The sequence below is a fragment of the Pithys albifrons genome, chromosome 13, assembly GCF_047495875.1.
Source record: "Pithys albifrons albifrons isolate INPA30051 chromosome 13, PitAlb_v1, whole genome shotgun sequence".
NCBI classification, from domain to species: domain Eukaryota; kingdom Metazoa; phylum Chordata; class Aves; order Passeriformes; family Thamnophilidae; genus Pithys; species Pithys albifrons.
Window position 1 is genome coordinate 19,612,148 of NC_092470.1, and position 26,778 is coordinate 19,638,925.

General features: G+C 50.4%; 1 protein-coding gene across 13 annotated transcripts in view; it reads right to left on the reverse strand.

Annotated features, from left to right (window-relative positions):
* MEGF11 (multiple EGF like domains 11) overlaps nucleotides 1-26,778 on the reverse strand; it is a 274,889-nt gene that overhangs the window by 106,513 nt on the left and 141,598 nt on the right. For 10 of the 13 annotated variants that reach the window (XM_071568006.1, XM_071568018.1, XM_071568017.1 and 7 more), the window contains one exon: nucleotides 18,704-18,775. The exons of the other annotated variants lie outside the window; for them this stretch is intronic. In XM_071568006.1, the coding sequence (XP_071424107.1) occupies nucleotides 18,704-18,775 (72 nt within the window). The remainder of the gene's footprint in view (nucleotides 1-18,703; nucleotides 18,776-26,778) is intronic. 13 annotated transcript variants of the gene reach the window in all.

A 26,778-nucleotide genomic window follows, 5' to 3' on the forward strand; every position in this document is an offset into this window, starting at 1 on the left:
GGGTTCAGCTGGCAATGACAGCCCAGCCAGGGAGTGTGTCTGTGCCACCTCTGCCAGGGTTCAGCTGGCAATGACAGCCCAGCTCTGTGTTCCTTTGCTCAGCAGGTTCTCCCTGCACACCAGCCCAGCCCAGCCCGGCACACATCACAGAACCCACGAGCAGAGCACCACAGGGCCCTGTATCGGGAATTGAGTGTTGACACTTTGGTCTGAGTTTCTGCCAATGCCACCTGTGAAAAGATTTATCTTTTTCCTGCCAAGTTCCAGGGAACAAAAGCTGAGAGAGTGAAGGCTTTGTCCTTGAAGACAGAGTTTGCATAAACTAAAGTTCCTTAAGTCTCTCCTTTGGTTGACAACTTTTGGAGGAGAGCTGAGAGGGGGGGAGAGCAAGGAGGAAGAGAGAGAGCAGAGCCTGGGACCTCTCTTGGGGTGGTGACCTCACCTGCCCAGGTAGACATCTCTAGCAGGCTCAAAAAAGGGTGAGAGGGCTCATGCTCCTGGTGGTGGTGGTTTCTTCCTCAGAAAAGACAACAGGGACACTGCTGTCTGCCAGTGCCTAGAAGATGTACCCTCTGCCTTCAGGGGAGTGTCCTGAGTTGGTAAGACAACCTTAGGAGAGTAACTCTTTGGTGAGTGGGTGCTGACACGTTTGGGTTATTGCTTCAGTCTCCCTCCTTCTCTCTCCCTTCTCTTTGGGTTCCTGCTATCGGGTCACTGCTGTCACAAAGATCCTGTTTTCTGAACTCTCAGTGGTGCTCAGCCTCACTTTTCCAGCAGCTGCAGCCCCCACCCTGTCCCAGACCCCCAGCAGGGCCCTTTGCCCCTCTGGGCAGGAGCCCCCCGAGGTGTTTGGTGGCTGTTCCTGGGGCTGGCTGGGCTGGGTGGGACTCAGGGAGCTGCTGACACACAGCACAAATGTGATGACACAGACAACCAGCCCCCTCTGCTCTCCCCCTGCTCCAGCACAGCCTCCTAAATATAGCTCGCTCTTTAAATATTAAGGATATCTGCAGAATGTTGTTGTTTTTGAAAGGGTTCTTTCCTGCCTGGATTTTCCTCATCAGGCTTAGTAATCAAGTTGTTTTATTTGGGAGGGATAATTATTAGTCGAATAATTAATTATTCAGAGTACGTTGCTAAATAAAATTCAAAGTAGGTTGGAATAATAAAAAAGTGATAATATGCAGCAATTTGGGTTCCAAAGTGTGCAATGAGATAAAAATGTGTAGGGTCTGCAGGTATGTAAATGTGGTTGGGCACATTTAATAGAATTGCCTCTGTCACTGAAGTCCCAAACAAACACTGACTAATTCTCATGGTCCATCTCTGAGCAGGAAAATGTAATTAATCACCATTTCATAGCAGGGAAACTCAGACAGGCAAATTCCATGACACTGCAAAGCTGCTCAGAAAGTGGGTGATGGCCCCGAGATGGGACAGCCCCAAGTTCTGAAGGGGAGATTTATGCCCTAAATCCTTCACAGTGTGTTTTGTCACTACATTTATAATTCTGTTCTGAATTAAACAGATGAAAAATGACTCTTTTATGTCTGCAGAGATTAATTGCTCAAGTATCTTCCTGTCTGCCATCAAGAACAGTGTGAGAGAAGTGTGGGGTTGGTACAAGCAGAGGGCACTGGGTCTGGCTGGGGCAGGGCTGGCATGTCCTGCCAGGGGAACACCCACCATGTCCCTGCCAGTTCCAGCTCAGCAGGGGACACTCAGTGGCACTTTGTCCCACTCTCCCTGCTGGTTTTACAATTTCCAGCTCCCCCATTTCCTGCCAGGAGTGTGGCATTCCTTGGGTTATTGCTCTGCATTTTCTTCTGAAGTTGTTTCTTACACTCACTTGGGCTCCAACAAACCAAACCCAAGAGAAGTTCCACCAGAACCCTCCAGACCCAACAAACCAAACCCAAGAGAAGTTCCACCAGAACCCTCCAGACCCAACAAACCAAACCCAAGGGAAGTTTCACCAGAACCCTCCAGACCCAACAAACCAAACCCCTCAGAAGTTTCACCAGAACCCTCCAGACCCAACAAACCAAACCCCTCAGAAGTTCCACCAGAACCCTCCAGACCCAACAAACCAAACCCAAGGGAAGTTTCACCAGAACCCTCCAGACCCAACAAACCAAACCCCTCAGAAATTCCACCAGAACCCTCCAGACCCAACAAACCAAACCCCTCAGAAATTCCACCAGAACCCTCCAGACCCAACAAACCAAACCCAGCAGAAGTTGCACAATCTTTGCTGCAGGATTTTCCACAGCCTGTGCTGGGACCTGCTGGGTTTTGTTTCCCTGCTCATTGCCAGGGTTGCAGAATTGGAATTTTTGCAAGGCAAGGGATTGAAAAGGCAGTAAAACTCCACACACAGAAACTGCTGGAGCTTCTTCAAATGTTTGTTAATTAAAATTGTTACAAGTAAATGAATTGAGTTCATACTGTCCCAGAAGGACTTGCCCTTCTAGAGACCTCATAGCCAGGAAATTTAAATGTTTTATTGTTCTGTAACTCCCATCCATGCAGACTCCTCTATTTGGCACATCCTTAATTTCTGTCAAAGTAAAAGCATTCTAACATTTTGTCAGGGAGCTGGTGCAAATTTTGGAGAAGGCTTAAAAAAACCCTTTCCTGTTGACTCATTTCCCTCATTCCCAGGCAGATCTGAGAGAAGACTTGAAAGCAACATGATGAGCCCAAGAATTATCCCCGACCCTTGAAAGGCACACAGAAAATTAAACTGGGGGATCAGTATCAAGGGATAGAAATTATTGGGTCTGTGCACTTAAAAGCTGAAGAAGGTGACTTCCCACTGAGCCTTGAGAACACAGGTGCACATAATTTTAAAAATCTGCATTTTTAACCTTTTAAATTTGCTAGCAAAGCGAGGAAGTTGTTGAGAAGCTGCAGTAAACACGGCAATTCAATCAGCCTCTCCCAGGCTCCAGCTCCCAACTCTGTGATTCCCTAACCCAGCAGGTCAGGGGGCCTGGAGGAGTCCCTGGAAGGAGGTCCTGAAGGTGTTCCTGGAGAAGTCCCTGGTAGGAGTCCCTGGCAGGAGCAGACGGGGCTGGGAGCAGCAGAGGGCTCCCCTTGGCACCTGCACCCCCAGAGCTCCTCGGGCACCTCAGGGTTGGCTCCAGTGGCCATTCTGAACCCAGTCCTGTCTCTGCTCCACCCTGGGCACTGCAGGGTTGGCTCCAGTGGCCATTCCTAACCCAGTCCTGTCTCTGCTCCTCCCTGGGCACTGCAGGGTTGGCTCCAGTGGCCATTCTGACCCAGTTCTGTCTCTGCTCCTCCCTGGGCACTGCAGGGTTGGCTCCAGTGGCCATTCTGAACCCAGTTCTGTCTCTGCTCCTCCCTGGGCACTGCAGGGTTGGCTCCAGTGGCCATTCTGAACCCAGTTCTGTCTCTGCTCCTCCCTGGGCACTGCAGGGTTGGCTCCAGTGGCCATTCTGAACCCAGTTCTGTCTCTGCTCCTCCCTGGGCACTGCAGGGTTGGCTCCAGTGGCCATTCTGAACCCAGTTCTGTCTCTGCTCCACCCTGGGCACTGCAGGGTTGGCTCCAGTGGCCATTCTGAACCCAGTCCTGTCTCTGCTCCACCCTGGGCACTGCAGGGTTGGCTCCAGTGGCCATTCTGAACCCAGTTCTGTCTCTGCTCCTCCCTGGGCACTGCAGGGTTGGCTCCAGTGGCCATTCTGAACCCAGTTCTGTCTCTGCTCCTCCCTGGGCACTGCAGGGTTGGCTCCAGTGGCCATTCTGAACCCAGTTCTGTCTCTGCTCCTCCCTGGGCACTGCAGGGTTGGCTCCAGTGGCCATTCCTAACCCAGTCCTGTCTCTGCTCCTCCCTGGGCACTGCAGGGTTGGCTCCAGTGGCCATTCTGAACCCAGTCCTGTCTCTGCTCCACCCTGGGCACTGCAGGGTTGGCTCCAGTGGCCATTCTGAACCCAGTTCTGTCTCTGCTCCTCCCTGGGCACTGCAGGTTTGGCTCCAGTGGCCATTCTGAACCCAGTCCTGTCTCTGCTCCTCCCTGGGCACTGCAGGAGGGGCTGTGGGAAGAGCCAACACCAAATTTTAACAGCAGTCTGCAAAAGGATTCCACTTTCAGAAGTTTGGTAGCAGTTCCTGTGCATTTTTAAAGACAGGGCTCTACAGCCAACAATTTAGGCAATAATATTTTTTTTTCAAGTTTTTAGGCATGTCAGAGGTGAACACAGATTTGTAGGTGTTACTTTTCCCTGTGACAGCCAAGAGACCTCAGGCTAATTCTCACACCCATGCACTTCAAAACAATTATAACCTCATAATGTAAATACTTTGAATTTCATTAAAAATCAAACCACCACTTGACTGCCAAGCACCTACAAGCAGGTTTTGTGCATAAGCTCAGCTGACTAATTCCATCCTCCAGGCCTCTGAACAAACAGTAATTGTGGCTCATCACGGCTCCACCTCAGAAGACAACCTTGCACTTGGGTTCTGCTGCCCTGCAATTACAGGCAGACCACAGTTCCATCTCACTTACAGGGCCTGTGGTGGAGCAGGGACTCTGAGCTGCCAGCCAGGACACACAACAACCACCACAGCACAGATCGATACAGCACAGACACCAATTACAGCCCCAACCCACTGAAACGAGAGCAAAAAACACCACTTGTTCTCCCAGGGCAGCCCTAAAACCTGATTTCTGCTCGGCTTTGTTCTGCCACCCACAAAACACTGCCAGGCTGGGTCTTGGGAAAACAGATTTGGAGCTGTCGATCCCAGCCCTTGTTTTCTCAAGCCTCAATTACAGCCCCATTTTCCCAGGTGGGAGCTCTTTATTAGTCCCCATGAGAGCTCTTTATTATCCCAGTGGGGACCCTTTATTATCCCCAGAGGGGGCTCTTTATTATCCCCAGAGGGGGCCCAGCTCCCCCAGGCGCTGCCAACACCCTCCTTCGGGCTCCGACTGCTCAGAGCCTCCACCTGATCCCACACTATTTACACAACTGCTGCAAAACCCTTTACTGATGCCCAGGTTTTACAGCTTCATTTTTGGGTGCTCAGCAGCTGTGCCAACTCACCTGCAGGATCCTCCCTGCTCCCACATTCCCAGGCACCAGGGAAGTCGGAGCTGCTCAGCCCTCTGAGATGTGGCCATAAGTCTCTGGAATTGGGACTTCCAACAGCTCTGCTTTCCCTGATTCTCCTGCAAACCACTCAATCTGTCTTGGCTTTTAAACTAAAGACGTTTTTATTTGCTCTTACTTTTACTGGTCTTGGAAATACATGTCAGTGAAATACTGTTATTATAAAACACCTTAAAAAGCAGGTTTCGGAGTAGCAAACTGGTATGAATGAGATCGTAGAATCCTGGAGAGCTGGAAGGGACCTTAAAGCTCATCCAGGGCCACCCCTGCCATGGGTAGGGACACCTCCCACCAGCCCAGGGTGCTCCAAGCCCTGTCCAACCTGGCCTTGGACACTTCCAGGGATGGGGCAGCCACAGCTGCTCTGCCCAACCTGTGCCAGGGCCTGCCCACCCTCCCAGCCAGGAATTCCTTCCCAATATCCCATCTTTCCCTGCCCTCTGGCAGTGGGAAGCCATTCCCTCTGTCCTGTGCCCCCATGCCTTGTCCCCAGTCCCTCTCCAGCTCTTCTGGAGCCCCTTCAGGCTCTGGAAGGGATTCTCAGGTCTCCCTGGAGCTTTCTCTTCTCCAGGTGACCCACCAGCTCCAACGAGTGTGATATAATTGGAAAACAAGTTTACCACCAATGATTAGAAGTACTTTATATTAACCAGCAATCACCAGTCACACATTTACCCAAACCCGTCCTTCCTTTCTGCCCTCAGATCTTTCAGAACTGTGGACGCTCAGAGCAAACATTTGGCTGTAGATGAGCAAGGCCCAGGATGGAAACCCAAACTGTTCCTGCACTTTGCTGCTCTCCTCTACTGCCTTGTGCAAAGGGAATGGGGTAAGAACAAAGGGATGGGAAGGATTAGATGGAAAACAAGAAAAGCACTGAGACTAGGAGGAGAGAAAGTGTATTTAAGGAAAGAATGAGGGAAATAGGTTACAAGAAGAGGAAAAAAGCCCAGCATAAAATCCAGAAATAACAGAGAGGCAGCTGAAGAGCTGAAAGGAAGGAAGATGCACATTCCTGCTCTCCCTGCTCCAGTGTCCCACTTAATATGTCCCTGCAAATAATGAAGGTCAGCAGCACATTATAGGGATCAGTCAGCAATGAGAAACACATTGCAAGCAGCCCAGAGATGATCAATTTGTTTATCCTTGTTAACTGAACTCAGAAACAGCGAGGGAAGGGGGTGGCTCATCCTGCTGCTCCCCAGGGCTGTCCCTGCCCAGCCCTGCCCTGCCCAGTGCCACACACACCACTCAGGCTTCTCCTCTTGGACAGGCAGGGAATAATGGCTAACTGTAATAAAATAAATAACTGCTTCCACACACACCACCCTGGGAGCTGCATTAGCAGGTTCATAAGTCAATTTTTAAAACTCAGAATAGCATTAAAAAACTGACAAGTGCCATTCGGTCACGTCCCCCTTGTCACAGTTATTGAGGCCTCTGGAGAGGGTGTCAAAGAAATAAAGCAAATTCCTTTTTTTTTGCTTAATTTGTGTCAATTGATTTCCTATTTTTAATTAATAATTCTAATTATGATGCAGCAAATTTACCCAACAGACACAACTCGTTTAATCAGCGCACATCGATCGGAGCAGCAGAATTATCCCCGTGCTCCTGACACCATCGATTTGCTGTTGTGTGACGGCAGGAAAACAGCAGCTGGACAGAGCCTGGTGGCACCCACGCAGCTGCTGAGCCCTGGGCCTGACCCCCAGACACACACAGACATTATCTACTGCCTCAGCACTCCACGGGGAACGTGGTGATTAACTCAGGACACAAATAAAGGGTTGGTCCCAGCAGAGCAGCAGGAAGGGGAAGCTGCAACACACCAAGCAGAGGCAAAAAGCAGCAGGGAAGGTCCTTGTAAAGCTGAGCTAAATCATCTGGTTTATGTTGCTAATTTGTCTTCATTTTGGACAGCCCCAAGTCACCTCTCCAAGCACATGCTTAAATATTCCCAGAAAAGACCTCAGGACAGTTCTGACCCAGTCTCATATTTGTCACAGAATCCTGGAATCCTGGACTGGGTTGGGCTGGGAGGGACCTTAAAGACCATCTTAATCCACCCTCTGCCAGGGCAGGGACACCTCCCACCAGCCCAGGGGGCTCCAAGACCTGTCCAGCCTGGCCTTGGACACTCCCAGGGATGGGGCAGCCACAGCTTCTCTGGGCACCTGGGCCTGGGCCTGCCCACTCTCCCAGCCAGGAATTCCTTCCCAATATCTCATTCAAACCTATTGTCTTTCAGTTTGAATTTCAGTCTTTTCCTTTTTTTTCCCTATTGTTTTCCTCCCTCCTCTCTGGAGTTGCTCACAGGTGCAGCAGGGTGGCCATGCCACCTATACCTGCTGCCCCAGACTTATTCTCTGCCCACAGAGCCCCAAATCCTGCAGAAATGATCCCAAAAGCCACTTGTGGTGGCCCAGAGAGCCCTGAACCACCTGTAGGTGGGATGGTCCAGCTCCTGGCACCAAACAAGGGGGTTGAACTGGACCTCTGGAAACAAGGTGTTCCCAGGCTGGGAAGGAAGAAGTCCCTGAGATCTGAGGGCTGGGCCAAACAGCAGCACAGAAGGGAGATGAAAAGCCCCTGTGGGTGGCACTGCCCCAGGGTGGGAGGGCAGAGAGTCCCCCCATTGACCCAGGGTGGGAGGGCAGAGATGTGGGGGCACTGCCCCAGGGTGAGAGGGCAGAGAGTCCCCGCATTCCCCCAGGGTGGAAGGGCAGAGATGTGGGTGGCACTGCCCCAGGGTGGGAGGGCAGAGATGTGGGGGGCACTGCCCCAGGGTGGGAGGGCAGAGATGTGGGGGCACTGCCCCAGGGTGAGAGGGCAGAGAGTCCCCGCATTCCCCCAGGGTGGAAGGGCAGAGATGTGGGTGGCACTGCCCCAGGGTGGGAGGGCAGAGATGTGGGGGGCACTGCCCCAGGGTGGGAGGGCAGAGATCTGGGGGGCACTGCCCCAGGGTGAGAGGGCAGACATGTGGGGGCACTGCCCCAGGGTGGGAGGGCAGACATGTGGGTGGCACTGCCCCAAGGTGGGAGGGCAGAGAGTCCCCCCATTCCCCCAGGGTGGGAGGGCAGAGATGTGGGTGGCACTGCCCCAGGGTGGGGGGGCAGAGATGTGGGTGGCACTGCCCAGGGTGGGAAGGCAGAGACGTGGGGGGCACTGCCCCAGGGTGGGAGGGCAGAGATGTTGGTGGCACTGCCCAGGGTGGGAAGGCAGAGAGTCCTCCCATTGCCCCAGGGTGGGAAGGCAGAGAGTCCCCCCATTGCCCCAGGGTGGGAGGGCAGAGATGTGGGGGGCACTGCCCCAGGGTGGAGGGCAGAGATGTGGGGGGCACTGCCCCAGGGTGGGAGGGCAGAGAGTCCCCCCATTCCCCCAGGGTGGGAGGGCAGAGATGTGGGTGGCACTGCCCAGGGTGGGAAGGCAGAGATGTGGGGGGCACTGCCCCAGGGTGGGAGGGCAGAGATGTTGGTGGCACTGCCCAGGGTGGGAAGGCAGAGAGTCCTCCCATTGCCCCAGGGTGGGAAGGCAGAGAGTCCCCCCATTGCCCCAGGGTGGGAGGGCAGAGATGTGGGGGGCACTGCCCCAGGGTGGGAGGGCAGAGATGTGGGGGGCACTGCCCCAGGGTGGAGGGCAGAGATGTGGGGGGCACTGCCCCAGGGTGGGAGGGCAGAGAGTCCCCCCATTCCCCCAGGGTGGGAGGGCAGAGATGTGGGTGGCACTGCCCAGGGTGGGAAGGCAGAGATGTGGGGGGCACTGCCCCAGGGTGGGGGGGCAGAGATGTTGGTGGCACTGCCCCAGGGTGGGAAGGCAGAGATGTGGGTGGCACTGCCCAGGGTGGGAGGGCAGAGAGTCCCCCCATTGCCCCAGGGCACACAGGGCAGACATTCCTTTGCAGGAGCACAGCCTGGCACTGGAACCAGCTCCTGCAAGGGCTGACAAAGGGAGAGTCTGATGTCTCACCTGCCTGTTTGCTTGCAGAGTTACTCAGGGTGCACCAGGAGATAATTCCCCAGTTTCCCCTCCTGTGACAACGGGAGCACCTCGAGCAGAGAAGCCGCTCCCAGGGAGGGGAAACCACGAGCAATACAAAGATTCCAATTCTTCCTAAAGCTGTTAGTTCATATTAAACATTTTCAGTTCTGCTTACTCAAACTATAATGTGTCAGTAATAAACATGTGATTATACTAGTGAGCTTTTTGGCTAAAATATTTGGAACAGTAAAATTGATAGATAATTACAGTAGGAGTTATTTGTTCCCTGCCAAACCTGCACCAAGGCACGTCTGCCTGCAGACTTATGTCTTTTTAAGCACAAACAGATAAGCAGTAACACATCATACACTTTGAATAATGAAAAAGATTTCCTATGGCCAGCATTTCAGAAGTGGAAACAGACTGTGGTTTGATACAAACCATATCTATTTATGTAAAATGGGATTTTAATTGGAGCTACTTATTCCCGTGATACAAATGAGGCAATGAAAAATGATTGATGCACTCTGGTAATTATTGTTATAGCACCTTGCAAACTCCAACAAAAAAACTTCCATGTGCATAAGGGCTGTTTAAATTTTCATAAGACACAGAACTGCATTTCAGTAGGCAAAATATTAATGCTCCATTTGGGGCAATATTTATATTTAAACACAACCAATATTTAACTGAAAACTCCGAATACATGAGGAATGCTGGGTGGGTTTGTTTAAGTGATGAATAGATTTATCTGGGACCACACAAAAGAAAGTAAAGGAGGTTATTTTTGGCAGTGGGAAGGTCCAGGGATGCTGCTGCACAAACTCAGTGTCTCCCCAGGACAGGAGGATGCTGGTGAGACATCTCCTGTCTCCAAAGAGTCCCTGTGGCTGCTCTTCTTTTCTACCTCACAGCAAAGGTTAGGAGTGCAAGAGCAGCTTCTGCCCACTATTATCCAGCATGAATAGCAACATAAATTCTTAATAATTGCTGCACCTGGGGGGAAGTGAAGCGATGCTGCTGATGGAAATGAGATGAAGGCTGGGCACGGGGGCTCCTTCCCTGCCAGCCCTGGACGTGGCCTCCCCATCACTGTGGCAGGACACTGAGTGCCACCAGGGCTCAGAGAGGCCACCACAGAGCACAAGGCTCAGGCACAGGGGCTCCTGTGACAGCTGAGACTTGTGGGGGTGCAAACTCTGCAGCAGGACCCACCAATGCATCATTTGCCAGGGAAGGAAAGTCCACGTTTGCTCGAGAAAAATGCCAAGAAGCTGCTTGGGAGAGAGGAGTGTATTGAATAACAGACCAAAGCAATCAGGACCTTCTGTGGTTATAATCTCATTTGGGCATTGACAGCATTTCAGTCAATAGACTGTCAGGCAGTAGCCAAGAGTTGTCTTGCAGAAACGTTGGGGCCATCATCTCAAATTTCATAGCTGATGCTCTACAAGGTCAGAGGGGGAATTGTTATTCTTAATAGGATGAGTGATCAAGCCATAAATCCAGCAAAATCAAATTTAACTTTGGTGTTTCCTATAAAGAAAAATAAAAAAACCCACCCAAAACATTCATTTTTTGTGTATCATTCCGAGCAACCAGATCACATTGCACCAGGAAAATCAGTGGCCTCTGCAGACAAACCATGATCTCACTTTCAGTGAAATCAGTCCCAAGTTCCCGCTCTCTCTGAGCAGCTGAGGATGATCAGAGAATCCCAGGATGGTTTGGGCTGGAAGGAACTTGGAAGATCATCCCATTCCACCCCCTGCCCTGGGCAGGGACACCTCCCACCAGCCCAGGGTGTTCCAAGCCCTGTCCAGCCTGGCCTGGGACACTCCCAGGGATGGGGCAGCCACAGCTTCTCTGCCCAACCTGTGCCAGGGCCTGCCCACCCTCCCAGCAAGAAATTCCTTCCCAACATCTAATCTAAATCTCTCCTCTGGCAGTTTGAGACCATTCCCCCTTGTCCCATCCCACCTGTCTGTGTAAAAATGACTCTTCCTCTTTTCTATAACCCTCTTTAAGAACCAAAAGGTCTCCCCAGACCCTTCTCTTCCCCAGGCTGAAGGGGGACAGTGGGGCTTGGAGGGGGTAATTCATAATTAATTGTGGGTAATTCTGGATGCAGATTCCCACACCCTGGGTGTTCACACTGCACCAAGGCAAGGCAGAACAGGCAGCTGGGGTTGTTCTGCCCCACCTCACCAGCTGCAGCTCCACCTCTGCAGGGAGAGGTTGGCACAGACCTGCCCAAAATACACCTTCAGGGCAGCAGGGCCAGCACAGGGTCAGACCCTGCCACTCTAAACGTTTCTTTTCTTTCTTGAGCCCCTCAGTGAACCTGAATCCAGTACAAAGAACCAAACTGAACACTCAGACAATGTCCTGGGGTTTTGGTTGGTCTTATGAAACAAGTGCCCTGTGGAGTTGAGGGAGGGTGGTGCTGCTGACAAGGGACAGGAGTGGCAGGTCCTAAACCACGCCAGGATCCCTGCACTGCTCCTTTTGTGTGGCTCTGCAGCATCAGAACACAACAGAATTGTTTGGCTTTTGAGTGCCTTTCCATTGGCAATGAAATATTAATGAGCTTCCCAAACAATCACAGGGACAGGAATAAAATATTGCCCCAACTGTCCTAATTCCACATGACCCTTCCCAACCCAGCTGTATCTAACACCAGAAAAGGGGAAAATACCCAAAGCAGGAGACATTAATGAGTTGTGAAACATGGATCAAGGGCATTTCTCCTAAATCCCTGATTGGATCAGCTCAGGACTTGTCCCCCTCATACTCCAGGAATCACCTGGATAGAGGGTTTAGCAACTCACTCTAATTACAGAGATGTTGAGCAGTGAGTTTTTAAAGTGAGAGTTAAGCTGAGAAGAGCTTCTTGACTGGAAGCCAGCATGCTCAATCAATTAAATTATCATAAGAGAAGAAGAATCAGACCAAGGGGGGATGTGGATGTGAGTGTGAGGCTCATCATTAGTACAACTGAACTGTCACCTCGGCTCGGGCTGGAACGCGGCCACAGCAGTGGATTGATGGAGGAATTTTGCTCGGCAGAGAATTGCTGATAAGATCTGAAAATAAATCCTCCGACCTTCCAAGGCGAGGAGGAGCTGCAGCTCCCGGGCTGGGCACGTCCTGGTGCCCAGGGGCTCTCCTGCCCCGGAGGAGGCTCCTCGCCCGTGCTGGGGGATGTTTGCACACTCTTAGCGAGGTGTGACAGCAGCTCATTAGCACGGGAAGTGGAGGGAGCTTGGAAAGATCTCCATGGTGGGTTGGTGTGACTCAAAGATGCAGATTTCCACTGCAAGTCCCATTTTTGAGATGGCAACATCTGCCAGTAGAGGAGGGAGAGGGACTGGGAGCACAGTGGGAGGTGAGGGGTGAGTGGGACAGTCTGACATGGGGGGCCTGGGTGGCTTTGGTGCCACTGCCCTGCAGGGACAGGTGAGCAGGGGGTGGTGGCACCCAGCTCCCTGCCAAGGGCTCCTGCCTGTGCTCAGCTATTTCAGGCCTCAGCATTCAGGGACACTTTGGTTCAGGCTCCCTCAGTGGAAGGAGAGACAAAGAACGACTGATCTTGGCATATGGAGTCAAACTTCAAACTGGCAGCTGAAAATTCACAGTGAATTCATTAGATGCCCACAGAGTCCTCAGAAAGAGGAGGCCTGGGCTGCTGTCACAATCCCCTGGTTTGCAAGTCACAGTGATGGGACTCTGCAACCAAAAATCAGTGTATAAATCATGACAAGATGTGAACTTCATTCCTCATTTAGGGAGTTCGTGCTGTAGGAGATGTGAGGCTCATTCCTGTTACACAACCACGGGAATGGCTTTACAAATGATTATAAATATCATTATTTAACTCCTGTGGGAGCTCAAACACTCCCAGATCTGCACTATTCTGGAAAGGCAGGAGCTGTGTGTGAGACTTGAAATGTCCTGGTTTGTCACTTTACTGCAATTAGATGGTTTTGGAATATAACATCTAAATAGAGATACTTTTTTCCCCCAAAACTGCATCCTTGGGTAAGATTTACACCCAGTGATTTCTGCCTGGCACACACAGAGCTCCCACACCCCCCCAACAGTCCAGAGCACTCCAATTAACACTGTGGGCAGTCAGTTGCCTTTTTATAGCATGTGAAGTCCATAAACCAAAGCTGTTTCCAAGCTGCCCACTAAACCTCACACCCCTCTAAGGGCATGGCCAGACCTTCCCCAGACCACTGTAATATTCCTGTTCCAAGGGGTTTAGTGTCAGTGAGAGATGGCCAAGCTGAGGGCAGGAGGAAGAGCAGCTCTCAATTCCTCCATGAAGCTGAGCTGGCACAAGGAGAAGTATAAAAAATCCCCCTGGTTTTGTGTCTGCCTTAAGGATGCCACTCCATTCCTTGGTGTCCTGAAGCTGCAAGGAAACAGAAGGGTTTGTGACTCTCAGGGCTGCAAAGCCCAGTGCAAACCTCACCAAATAAATCAAAATCTTTGCACTGACCTAAGCTGACTCTGTGCTAAAACCAAAACACTGAACTGAATTCAGATACATGGAAATGAGCTGCCAATTGTTATTGCTTTCTGGAAATGCTCCAGGGCTCACTTGTGGGTCTTCAAGCATCTGAGTTTCCTCTCACGCTGCCCTCTCACCCCTGAGATGCCTCATCAGCAGAAAAGGGATCACATTTGTTCTTTCTCGCTGCTTTGCTCAGAAATTCCTGTGCTGAGCACAAAGGCCCCTGGCAGGGGAGGGCAGCAGGGCTGGGCACAGCCTGGGCACTGGGGATGTGCTGGATCCCAGGGAAGGCTGGAGAGGGCACTGGGGATGTGCTGGATCCCAAGGAAGGCTGGAGAGGGCACTGAGGATGTGCTGGATCACAGGGAAGGCTGGACAGGGCACTGGGGATGTGCTGGATCCCAGAGAAGGCTGGAGAGGGCACTGGGGATGTGCTGGATCCCAAGGAAGGCTGGAGAGGGCACTGGGGATGTGCTGGAGCCCAGGGAAGGCTGGGCAGGGCACTGAGGATGTGCTGGAGCCCAGGGAAGGCTGGACAGGGCACTGGGGATGTGCTGGATCCCAAGGAAGGCTGGGCACAGCACTGGGGATGTGCTGGATGCCAGGGAAGGCTGGGCACAGCACTGGGGATGTGCTGGAACCCAGGGAAGGCTGGAGAGGGCACTGGGGATGTGCTGGATCCCAGGGAAGGCTGGGCAGGGCACTGAGGATGTGCTGGAGCCCAGGGAAGGCTGGGCACAGCACTGGGGATGTGCTGGAACCCAGGGAAGGCTGGGCAGGGCACTGAGGATGTGCTGGATTCCAGGGAAGGCTGGACACAGCACTGGGGATGTGCTGGAACCCAGGGAAGGCTGGACACAGCACTGGGGATGTGCTGGATTCCAGAGACAGGGCCATGACTGAGGCTGTGCCACCTAAACTCAGGGCAGAGACCCTCCTGGCCCAAGGACATTCCCACTGTGCCCCTGGATTCTGCTGTCTGGCCAACCCTGTCCTCTCCTGCCTCACACACAGATCCTGCACTTCCCAGAGCCTCCAAACCCAAGCACAATCCCTGCAGAACGTCACAGCATCCTGGAAATGATCAAAAGGCTTGGGCTGGAAAGGACAGAATGGGTTGGGCTGGAAGGGACCTTAAAGACCTTGTTGTTCCAACCCCCTGCCATGGGCAGGGATGTCAATAATGTGGGCAGAAATGCCAGCCCTGCCCTAAAAATGCTCCAGGGATGTGCCAGGTGGTGTGGATGGCTCTGTGGGCACACCAGGGCTCTGCCAGTTCTGCCACTCACAAATGGCAGCTGCAGGGACTCCACAGTCACCCCGAGATCATGACTGTAAATATTGACAGGAGTGAGTCCAACAGCAGAAGCCCACCAGAAACACATGGGATGTTTATTCCACACTGACAGCTGCTTTTTGAGATCTGTCATTGAGCTTTTATTCAATTATTAATGCATGTTATTGATAATTGTATAGTGCTAACTTTTAAATCAGAATATCCTTCAGAACTGCACCAAACGTGGCACAAAAATGTATTTTTTTTGCACAGCTACTCCAATATAATTTGCAACTAAACTTGTGAGCTCATCAAAGAATGAAATCAGGTTTGTGCAGAATGACCAATTCCTCATGAAAAGTGAAACCTTATTTTATTATCTTCTGATTTTTCATTGACTGCATTCAAATAGCACCATAATTCATTGTTTTGCCTACTGAAGTGAACAATCTTGCCCCAAATCCATGCAGGATTGTGAAAACATTCCAGTTTCTGTTTGTGTTTCCTTAAAGACATTTTCTAGAACTTTTCTGAAAGACACTTTTGAGAACTTGCACCAGAGGCATCCAGAGGAGTGACTTGGCTGCTGGGCTGGCACAGGGGGAGAGGAATCCCTGAGTCATCCTCACAGCTCCCTTTGCCAGGGCTCAAGCACAAACCAAAGAGCAACAGGGAGCTGTTCCCAGCCTGCTGCAGCACAGGCAGAGGTGGAATTCGAGGTGCACAATGTCACAGAGCCCTTATGCTGTGCCCCAGGGCTGGGCTGGAGGGACAGGACTCCTGCTGCTCCCAGGACAGGGAATTCAGTGTGGGATACTGTGGCAGTGAGAGCAGCAAAGCAGCTCCTGCCCTTCCCTCGGCTCCCTCTCACTCCTCCCCTGCTCTCACAAAGGAATATGATTAAGAGGTAAGTTGTTTAGATCCATTTTTAATACCTCCAGATCAAAAGTGGAAGCTTAAAGAGCATGTAAGGGATGACTTTGATATTAAAGGGAGAGAAAGAAGAACAAATAGCTTAATTTGCTTCTTGTCTTTCTTGGCTTGGGATTTTGAAGCAGATGTTCATCTGCAAACACAAAAAACCCACATTCCATCCAAGTGTGAGCACAAATGGGCTGGTTCAGAGGGAAGGTGTGTGGTGAGGAGCACACCAGGGTGGTGCCTGCTCCCAGTGGAGAAGGATGGCCCAGAAAAAGAGCTCTGGGAATGGGCTGAAGGTGGGACAAAAGTGAGAGCAGAAACCCTTACAAAGGAACAAAACACTTGCAGCAGCCCCTCCTCACCAAACAATGTCAGTGGCCACTGCAAGTGTGTGCAGGGACTGAAAACTGAGATGGAGCACCAGTGCAGGACTGTAGTGGTGATCCTGGGAGACAAAGAGGGCAGGAATGGGAGAAGAAAGGGGCTGATTTCTGCATCTCAGGCTGATGAGAGCACAGGGTGGCACAGGGGAAGCTTCTGATGAATCATAAATAGGGGAAACAGACTCTTCATGTCGTCCAAATTCTAAAGGGCTGCAATGTCAGTTTTCAAGGGGGCTTTGATTCTCTTTGGTCTGTGCATGTAATGAGGAATGAGAGGGAAATTGTGGGAACAGCAGAGAAACCCAATCAGTGAGGACTCAAACAGGAGGGGCTGTGATGCCTCACACGTCCCTTCAACCCAGAACCTGAGAGAGATGCTCCACTGGAGCAACTACCACAACCCTCCACCTGCCCCTGGAAGAGCCACGTGCCCACCAGCACCCCCTGCTCTGCCAGGGGATCCCAAAGCAGGCAGATCCCAGAGCCCCCTCATTGCTGCCAGGGACAGAATGGGCACAGGCACTGCCAGAGCTTCCAGAGGGGCATCCTGCCCCTTCCCCTCAGCCATGGAACCATCCCAGCTGGACATTAACACCCATCCTGGTATTTCCTATGGGCTTAGGAATGTTAAGATTTTTATACATTTAGTTTCCACTTCCTTTACCAGAACCTCAGAAATACCCCCAACTGTTCCTCAGGAAGGTGCAAGAGGAAGGGGAAGCAGATTATGAATATTAACAAGACCTCAGGTTTGGATGTAAATTCGGGGTGTTTGATCCCACAGCAAGTCGGTCCCTGAGCTCCTACTGTGTAAAACCTGTGCCTTGAGCAGAGCTACAGATCCAGAGCAAACAGACACCAGTTACACATGTACAAATACACACCCCAAAGGATTCATGGAGGCAGTGCCAGTTCCCTCTTGGCTGTACTGCTGTGGCAGCCCAAGTGTGCATCCCAGTCCTTCCACCCTGGAGAGGTTTAGTCACAGCCCCTGCACCCACCACCACACTGTGGTACAGGCCAGACACCTCTTCCACTCTGCCTCTAAATGAGTTCAGCTCTCACATGGCAAAGTCAAACATTTCAAAACATCTCAAAATATTGTGCTTAGATGTGTATCAGCAGCACAGTATTTACCTTGCATTAACTGAGCATGAGCTGAGTGCAAAACCTGCCCCTTCATACAATGGGATACCTTTGGCACCGGGCCCAGACAAGAACAAAAAACCAATTGTCTGAATTTAATCAGCTGGTGTTAGTTGGCAGTGCAAGAAGTCTTTATGCAGGTATTTATTTGTCCCAGCAATAACAAGAATATTGGAATTTATATCCAGGAGATAAGCAAGTACCTTGTCACTCAAGCACAACTAACAAGGGAATTGCTATTTGGTGCAGACATGTAAATGCCAAATGCTTAGTCTGGTTATTATTGTAAATTCCATTTTTACAACCTCTTGTTTTTAAAATGGTCTCTTAATTGATTTTTAATTACATTTTTCACTGACATTTAACTCCACGTGCTTTGTAAATAAACCCACACACAAGCCAAAATATCTTAGAGGAGCAAACCCAGCTCCTCGGAGGGGCTGTTTGCAGAGCCTGCACTGCTGCTGCAGGAGGGGCTCTCACCAGCACCGAGAGCAGCCTGTGCTGCTGAGAGTGGGCTCAGCTCTGCCAGGGGAGCTGCTGCAGGAGATCTGCTCCTCCCAGTGCTCTGACACACCCCCAGGAGCCCCTCCTGACAGGCACTGGAATGAAGGGGATGACACATAAAATGAGGGATAACTCCCAACTCTGAGCCTGTGTGATTGCCCAACTCAAAATCTGGCCAGGACACACTGACCTAGGGCTGGTTTAATGTAAATTCCACAAGGTCTTTGGTGGAATGGGATGGGATGACACACAAAACGAGTAGGAACTTCCAATTCTGAGCCTGTGTGATTACCCAAGTCAAAATCTGGCCAGGACACACTGACCTTGAGCTGATTTAATGTAAAATTCCACAAATGGGATGGGATGATACACAAAATGACAATAACCTCCAATTCTGGGCCCTGAGTGATTACCCAGGTTGGAATCTGGCCAGGACACACTGGCCTAGACCTCGTTTAACAGGAAGTTGCACAATGTCTTTAGTGATCAGAAGAGGTCTTAACACCTCTTTAACCTCAGGAACTGCAGTCACAGAAAAGCTGAGGGCATCCTGTGTCTCCAGTGGGTTTTCTGGCGGTGTCCAAGAGCCCAGGTGAGCACTGGACAGTGTTTATGGACATGGAACCATAAATTGCATCCCTCCAGCTGCCTAAAGCACAGGTTTGGGGTGAGCTGACCCAGTCAGGTGAAACACTGTATGAAAGTACTCAATTCTTTGAGTTTGTGGCTGAGCAGCCCTGAGGTTTGGGGTGCAAAGCATTCTGTGCCACCCAAGAGAGAGCCCCCTCCCAGCTCCCCCACCAGCATGGGGTTGTTGGAGCACTCACTGTTGTAGGTGCTGCTCCCACCAGGCTCTGCCGCGGCCCCGCTGGACTCCCCCGGCCCAGGGGGGGACACATCTTAGGGAAAGCAAAAGGAGCACTTGGAAACACCACCTGCATTCCTGGAAACACTGCACAGCCTTGTCAGTCAGCAGCACAACACCAGCTGGAGGCTGAGCCTTCTCCACCCAACCCTGTGCCTGCTGACCATCCATGTACACCCTTCATGTGGGCAGGATGGCACCTGGCTGTGGGCAGGACTGGAATTCCATGGATGGCTACAGGAGGAGTGGGAAACACTGGAAAACCAGAATTTAGTCTATCCAATTCCCAAGCTTAACCATTATGGCAGAGGCACAGGGCTTTTGTTGGGGAAGGACCTGGTTCCTTGATGTTGTGGAACTCCTAAAAGCCACAGGGCTGGGGAATGACTCTGTTGATCCTGGATGAGCTTCACTCCCATGCAGAGATCCAGCACAAGCCAGTCCATGCCATAAACCCTGTGCCAGCCCCATCCTGTGGGACAGAGTGGCACACAGGTCACACACTGCTGGGACAGCATGCCTTGGTCCCAACACTGCTGCCCCAGGGGAGAGCACAGAGTGCTGCCCTTGGGGAGACCACAGAGTGCTGCCCCTGGGGAGCACACAAAGTGCCTCCAGACACTGCCAAAACCAAGGTGGCACTTTCCAGAGGTCACCCAGAGGGAGGCAGAGCTGGATACCCCCATGCCAGCATCCCCTGCCCACTGCCCCTCTCCATGGTGCCCACACAGCGCCAGCTCTGCCCAAGCACCCCCTGAGAACTCTCCTGCATGAGGAGCTGCGTGTTCACCACAAATGCATCAGTAATTCCTGCCAGCTGCTTTCATCCCAATGAAACCTGATTTAATTGGGTGTCATGTGTGCTCTCCACAGAAGACTAAAGCTCTTTTAATGTTTGTTCCAGTGGTTACATATTTTACCTGCTCTTTTTTCTTGCAGCAGCAGCAGCTTTTGCTCACCTACACCTCCTCCTTTGGGATCTGAGGGAAAGGAATGGAACTGGCATCCCTTCCCACCCCTTAATGAAACCAGGGATCAGGTTCCTGCCCCAATGGGAAGAGGGGAAAACATCTTTGCTGGCACTTTTAAAACTTCCAGAACACAGAAATTAAGCAAAAGGAATTGGAAATCTCAGGGACAGATTCCAGCAGGCAGCAAAGCACGCTCAGTTCATTAACTGGCTCTGAAGAAATGCAAGTTCTACATTTCATATGTGTCACAAACCCTTAAGAACAATGAAAGTGTTTGCCAATGGACTTTTCAAGGAGGGGAAAAAAGCTAAACCAGGTGGCAAAGCACTTTGCACTTCTCTGTCTCAGCAAAACTGGCTGCAAAATAGAGTAAACTGTGGATATATTCTAGGGAATTATAAGTAAATTTCAGATCAATCCATTCCTGAGCTTGTGCTGATGCTCAAAACAGCAACTGGAGAACAATCTTGGTCAGGTTTTGTGCAGCCAAGATAAAATCCAACCTTAGCACAAGCCAGTCCTCTTTTTTCCTGGGGAAGGGAACAAATGGTTCCACTGAGGATCCAACAACTCTTTGTTGTTTCTTTTCAAGCAAACAGAGATGCACCTGTGCTTATGAATAGTAACTTATTTGGCCATAGAGTGCCCAAGTGGTCACTTAAACATATAATTCCTCACCCAACTGCATAACCATGAATATTGATGGACAGTTGTAATGACAAGTGCAGGCTCAGCCTGCATGGACAGTCTCTGTTTTACTGTCCTGAACTGCCAAAACATCAGTGGTTCCAAATGATAACAGTCCCACTGGTTCCCATTTTACGTGGCCATAAGACAAATTTAACAAGTCTTTGCAAGGATTGTGGAATTCAGCAGCAGGTCAGGGTGAGAAATCCCCTTCTCCTCAGAACACCAAGGCAGAGGAGCAGAGGGTGGACTGGGCAGAATCAATTTGTCACGACCAGCAAAAGAGAACTGAAGCTCCTGCTTTCATTTCTGAGCCCTCACCTGGCAAAGCAGTTCAGCAGTGACATTTATTGATCCTGCAGCCCCAAAACAACTCTGGGCAAGTGCAGACCCTGGGCAGGCAAAAGATGTGCATTAAATACAGCGGGGAAGTTCCAAAAATTGCTCTCGATAGCAGGAAAAAAGGAGAAATAAATCCCATTTATAGAGCAGGCATGTGCATGGGAAGCATGAACCCACTCCTGCCAGCACCAAAGTGTTGGGGTTTGCTATTCCAGGGCTTCTGCTGTCATGTTTGATCACTGTTTTAGATGCAGAGGGGACACTGTGCCTGTTAATGTCACTGGCCTCAATCATGCAATCCTTAATCAAGCAGAAATCCCTGCAGCTTTGCCCAGGAGAGAATTACAGACTTGGTTATAGGTTTTCTGGTGCAGATTTGACCCCTGCTGCCTCCCTGCTGCAATAAAACTCCTAAACCCTTTTGGATCATTACTTCTACACCTTGCCAGAGGGCAGGGGAGGTGCAGCATTTGTGGGGCTGCTTCTGGTTTTGATTTTTGACCAAGAGTGGAAGCATCTCCCAGTGGCTGCCCTGGCCAGGACAGCAAAAGAAAAACCACCTGCCCCAGAGCAGTTCTGGGAGGGATTCCTTCTCCCACAATAAATCACTTCACCAGTTATTTGCCCACATAAAACAACTTTCTCACCCTTGTTCAGCCATTGCCAGCATGTCCTTTTTTAGAACACAAACCCAGGTTTCCTTAATGGTGTAAAAAGGTTATTCTAAGCTCTGAAATATGTATTCAATTCTTAATTTGCTTATGTGTCTTCTGACTGTATGAACATTGGGGTTCTGCCTTTGTGGTGGTAATTGGAAACTGATATAAACCCAAGACTAGAAAACATGGAGCATTGCAGAGACTGGAGTTGTTTTTCATGGCATTTATGATCTCACTGCTTGTTTATCAGAATTAAATTTCTCTTTTGAACCTACATTAGGTGCAAATATGAAACATGTTCCCTGGCAGACAATGTCTGTTCACCAGAGACAAGCCCAAAAAAAGCCCTTCCCTGCTAAAGGCAGAGCCTGCAACTCCCTCTGTTACATAATCCAGCACTGGGGGGAAAGGAACAGAAAATCACAGGATCCTGGAATGGTTTGGGTTGGAAGGACCTCAAAGCCCACCCAGTGCCACCCCTGCCATGGGCAGGGACACCTCTCACTGTCCCAGGTTGCTCCAAGCCCTGTCCAGACTGGCCTGGGACACTTCTGCAAGTCCATACAAGTATTCCTGCAATGTTCATGGCTGTGGGTTTGACTGAACTTAAAATCAGCCCCCCGAGATCAACAATAAATCCTTCTGGATTCTCATTTTCAAGTGAAAAGAGGAAGCAAATTATTTCAATTGTGCCAGGAGATATTAATTACAAACTAATCAAAGTGTATTATCACCTGCAGTCATTTGGGCTCAGCCCTGGCAGGTGAAGTGTGATCTTAGATGCAACCAAAGGTGATTTTTGGGATGGGGTTCAGCCTCCACGACCTCTGTGGAAGCTGCTGAACGTTGAAACCAACTCAAGAGGGCTGAAATTATTCTCCACTGAGATCCATATGAATGTTTTGACAATTCCAAATGTCAGAATCATCCGAGTTCTTTATTCAAGGTGCACTTCATGCTTTGTTTACCTTATTTTAATAGGCAATAATAGTGGAACAATAAATGGGGGAAGACAGTTCTTCTGTTGTCTCTGTTCAAATGTCTCAGTGTGAGGGAGCAACACGTGGCTAATGTTTCATCTCTCCTTGAACAGCCTGAGCTGACAGATTGCCCATAATCTGTTCCACACTCTCAGTGCCAGAACATGACAATAGACAGCCCCATGGAGAGGCTCTGGAATCTCACAGGGAATATTTAACAGTCCCCAACAGCTCCAGGGTGACCCAGTTGGGAGAGGCCTGCAGGGAGTGCCTGGCTGGGGGCTCAGGCACGTGTGGCTCCACACAGGCACAGCCAAAAGCACATTCATGGTGTGAGAACAGAGCCAGGAGCCCCACGGAGGAGCACAGGCATCATCCAGCCTGTTTGCAAAGCACTTCAGGAATTAACCTGGGCTGGTCTTTCCTAAACTGTGAGCACCCAAGGCCTCCCAGCAGCCTCATCTGTATTCCAGAACAGTCCTGCTCACATAAATCTCAGTGCTGTTTCTCACTAGAGAGAGGAAGGGAAAAGGCTGCTGTTCAATCAATAGGCTGCGTTGCTCCCCACAGTATATGGCAGTGCTGGTGCTCTGCTTATCATTTGTGCTGCCACCAACTAATTGCTGTCCCTTGCACTTCATTATCCCCTGTAATGTGGTTACAGTAACAGAGGATGACAAATAAGAACTGTTATCTTCTCCTGGCCAGTCCTTCCTCGCAGGGTGAGTTCCCATTCAAATCCATCTCTCTGGATGAATCAGATTTACCAGATTACACACCAACTTAAAAGGTTTAACACGAGCAGTGAGGGAGAGCTGCCTCAGGAAATATTTTCACAGGCACACTTTTGGGATCTGGCCCAAAAAAGTCTTTCCTGCTGGTTTTGTCCCCACCAGGACTTCCCTCAGCTCTCCTGCACTCCAGCAGCAGTGCTGGCACGCAGGAAATGTGGTTCCTGTGCCACCCTGAACGTGGTGCCCTGAATCAGGTCTGCCAGTCAGGCCCACACCAGAGAGGTGCTCTGATTCCTTTGATGTTAAATTAGATCCTGGAACTAATAACAGTGCCTGCATTGATTAGGGAGCGGAAACAGGCAGAGAATATCATGGAGAGGAGAAAAGACTTTGGGTCTGGCAAGAAAGGATGAAAGTATCTGATCATCAATGTGTGGCCTAGTTAAAGAAAGGCCTTTGTTGCCACAGAAAAGAGGAGCTGTAGAGAATGTGCCTGGAACCTGCAATAGCCACACTGGTCACCCAAGCTCTGGGGGCTCGGGAGGGGAACAGGAGCCTCCTCTGTGGGTTCTGAACTCCAGAGAGGAGTTTCCCCACTGGATGTCAAGGATGTGCCCAGTGTCACAGGGAGGAGATGGGGAAGCCACCACTGCACTGGGGAGGCCACACCTCGAGTGTTGGGTTCAGTTCTGGGCCCCTCAGTTCAGGAAAGAGATTGAGGGGCTGGAGCGGGGCCAGAGAAGAACAACGAGGCTGGAGAAGGGACTGGAGCACAAGTGCTGTGGGGAGAGGCTGAGGGAGCTGGGGGTGTTTAGCCTGGAGAAGAGGAGGCTCAGGGGGGACCTCATCACTCTCCATAACTCCCTGAAAGGAGGTTGTACCCAGGGGTGGTTGGTCTCTTCTCTCTGTCCCTCAGAAGGCAGCACCACAGAAGTGTCCAGGATCAGCAGTAAACTGGCTCTGAATATTGAGGGGGCACAACAGTCCATAAAAGTAAATCTGAACGTCCCATGAATCAATGTCTCATTTGTATTATTTCAAATGCTCTGCTAGTTAATGATGTTTTGAATTGGTTTATTATTATTATAACCTCTCTGATAGTTAAATCAATCAAATAATCACTGCTGCAGTTCATCACATACACATCTCCAGGAGGACGGTGCTTCCCTTGCATACTGCTGAGGGAGAACAGCATTTCTTTATTACAGACATGATTAGTTTGCCTTAATATGCCAGAAATGTGGGGAAATAGTGCCTTGGAGGTAAGTTAACTATTTCTGCATGTGCTTGTAGAGTTTCTGTTTCTCTCAGGCACCAGAGCTGCAGCCAGTGCTGTGCAGGGGGTGCAATATGTTCCTCAGCACTCCCACAGACCCACCCAGCCCTTCCCTCCTCACAATTATGCCACATCACAGAGATTTTCCCTTTGCCATTGTATCAAACCAGCCTTTCAGAGCTTTGCTACCTTTCTGTGGGTATCAGCTTCTCTGTGAGCAGCTTGAAAAGGAACTACTTGTCTTAGCACTGCACTGACATTATCGTGGCAAATTGCTTTAAAATATCACCTGTAACTGTAATATTAGCACAATAAAATATTTTAAATTTGCCTACTGTGCCTCACAAATTGCCCTGATGGTGAATTACTTCTCATAGTACATTAACAATGATTCTAATAATTGTCAGGAGCACTGATGGACATTTTGTTCTCCTCGGTGAAGGGAGCTCACAGCTCCAAGGACACAGGCAGTTGATTAAATTTCCCAACTCCTGGCTTTCAGGTGCCTGATGTGGAGTACCTATATAGCAATTATAAGTTTATTGTGCTAATAGCCTGCAGGATTGGAGAGCTGCAGGTTTATGCAGGCCCCCAGCTCCAGGCTGGCCATGCAGGGCCTCCTATTCCTGCCTAATCAAGATGAATGCAGCCAGTGTTGCCCAGAAAGGGAGCTCAGCAAGGGAAGAAAGCAGCTCCTGTACAGCAGCCAAGCCCAGCTCCCTCTCAGACTCAGAGATGCAACACTTGGGCAGCTGCCCAGGCAAGGAAGGAGAAGGAAACCTAAGCCTGCATGCATTTTTATTCCTCACTGACTCCAAGCCCACAGTTATAAAATCCAACTAAATTCTTGATTTCTTCATATGCTCCATTCCAGACTCTTTAATCCACACATTCCTGATTAGAGGCACGTGATTGATATGCAGGGCCATGTTAAATGCATTATGGTAACTTTGCAGTTAGGGATATAACATATTCCCACTAAATTTCAGTATGATGCAGTCTAAGGTGAAAACAAGACAAAAAGAACTCAGAGGATGAGAACTCGGTGGGGTTTCATAATCCTCAGCATGTGCACAGTGGAGAGGCAGAGTTCCAAATGACCTGGACAAATCTGCATAAAGTTTTTTAGAAAACATAAATGAATTCCTGAAGCAATCACTCCCTCAACACTTGGAATTGTATCTTCACCTCTCCCACTCTTCACTTCTGCTTGCAGAAGACTTGCATAATAAGTGAAACCTGCACTTGCAATGTACTCTCTTTCCAGCCTTTAGGATGAACGCTGCTCAACCTGACTACCTGCTGGATGTGTTCAATAATTTATCAAAAATAGCTATGCTGGGCCTGTTTCTAAGAAGAGAAACAAGCAATGAGAGTCTCTAAACATTAGTTTGTTACACAGCTTCCCAAATCTCCAGGGCTGAACACCAATGGAACCTCTGCAGTGCACAAAGGAGAGAATTTGGCATTGACAACTATTTCCAAATCCGACCCATCCCTCTGAGGAAGGTTATCAAAGATGGGAGGTGAGAAGGTAGTTTGGAAGGGAGTTACATTTGGTAACCAACAGACAAGTGCTGGTCAAACTGAAACAAGGCCACTTGGGCTGGGTGATCTTGGAGGTCTCTCCCACCCCCTTGGTTCTGTGCATGACCTGAGACACCAGACCCTCTGGAGAGGGTTATCCAAGTGACTTCCCAAGCTGATCCTGGGCAACAAGGAGGCACATCACCGAGGAGACCCCTCTGGCAGTGCCACTCCACTGGGGTCCTGGTGTCCTGCTAGGCTGTGCCAGCCCTGCCCAGCCTGCCCTGGGACCTGCACCCATAGCCCAGGCACCCAGGGGTGCATTGGAGCCTGGCCTGGAGCCTCAGCCCCTGCTGAGCTTGGTGCAGGTCTGTGTGTCTCCAGCTCTGCCAGGGGCCCTGCTGGTGCCCACCCCATGGCTGAGCTTCTGGCCTGGCCCCCCAGCCTGGCCCCAGGGTCCTGCTGGCACCTGCTGCCCCTTTCCACTCAAAACAGGGTTAAACTCCCACATTCCTGCAATAATGTTTTTTAAACCACGGGTCATTTGTTCATGATAATTAGTGTGTGACATCACTCCTGCTAATGTTCAACATATGGTCTAATGCAATACTACATTATTTATTGCTCCATTATGTTACATAAGTGCAAAACACACAGAAAGTCAAGAAGCTGAAGCCTGCACTTAGTCATGTTAATTCTCTCACGTACAGGGATATTTCCTTGCACCTCTTAATAGCCAAATCCTCCCTGTTTCTGCTGCCTGCCAGCCTGGCTGAGGGAGGGGTGGGGAGCCATTCCTGGAGCTGAGATCTCACCCTGCCTGCCAGTGCCTCACCAGATGGGCAGCATATTGCATTTTCC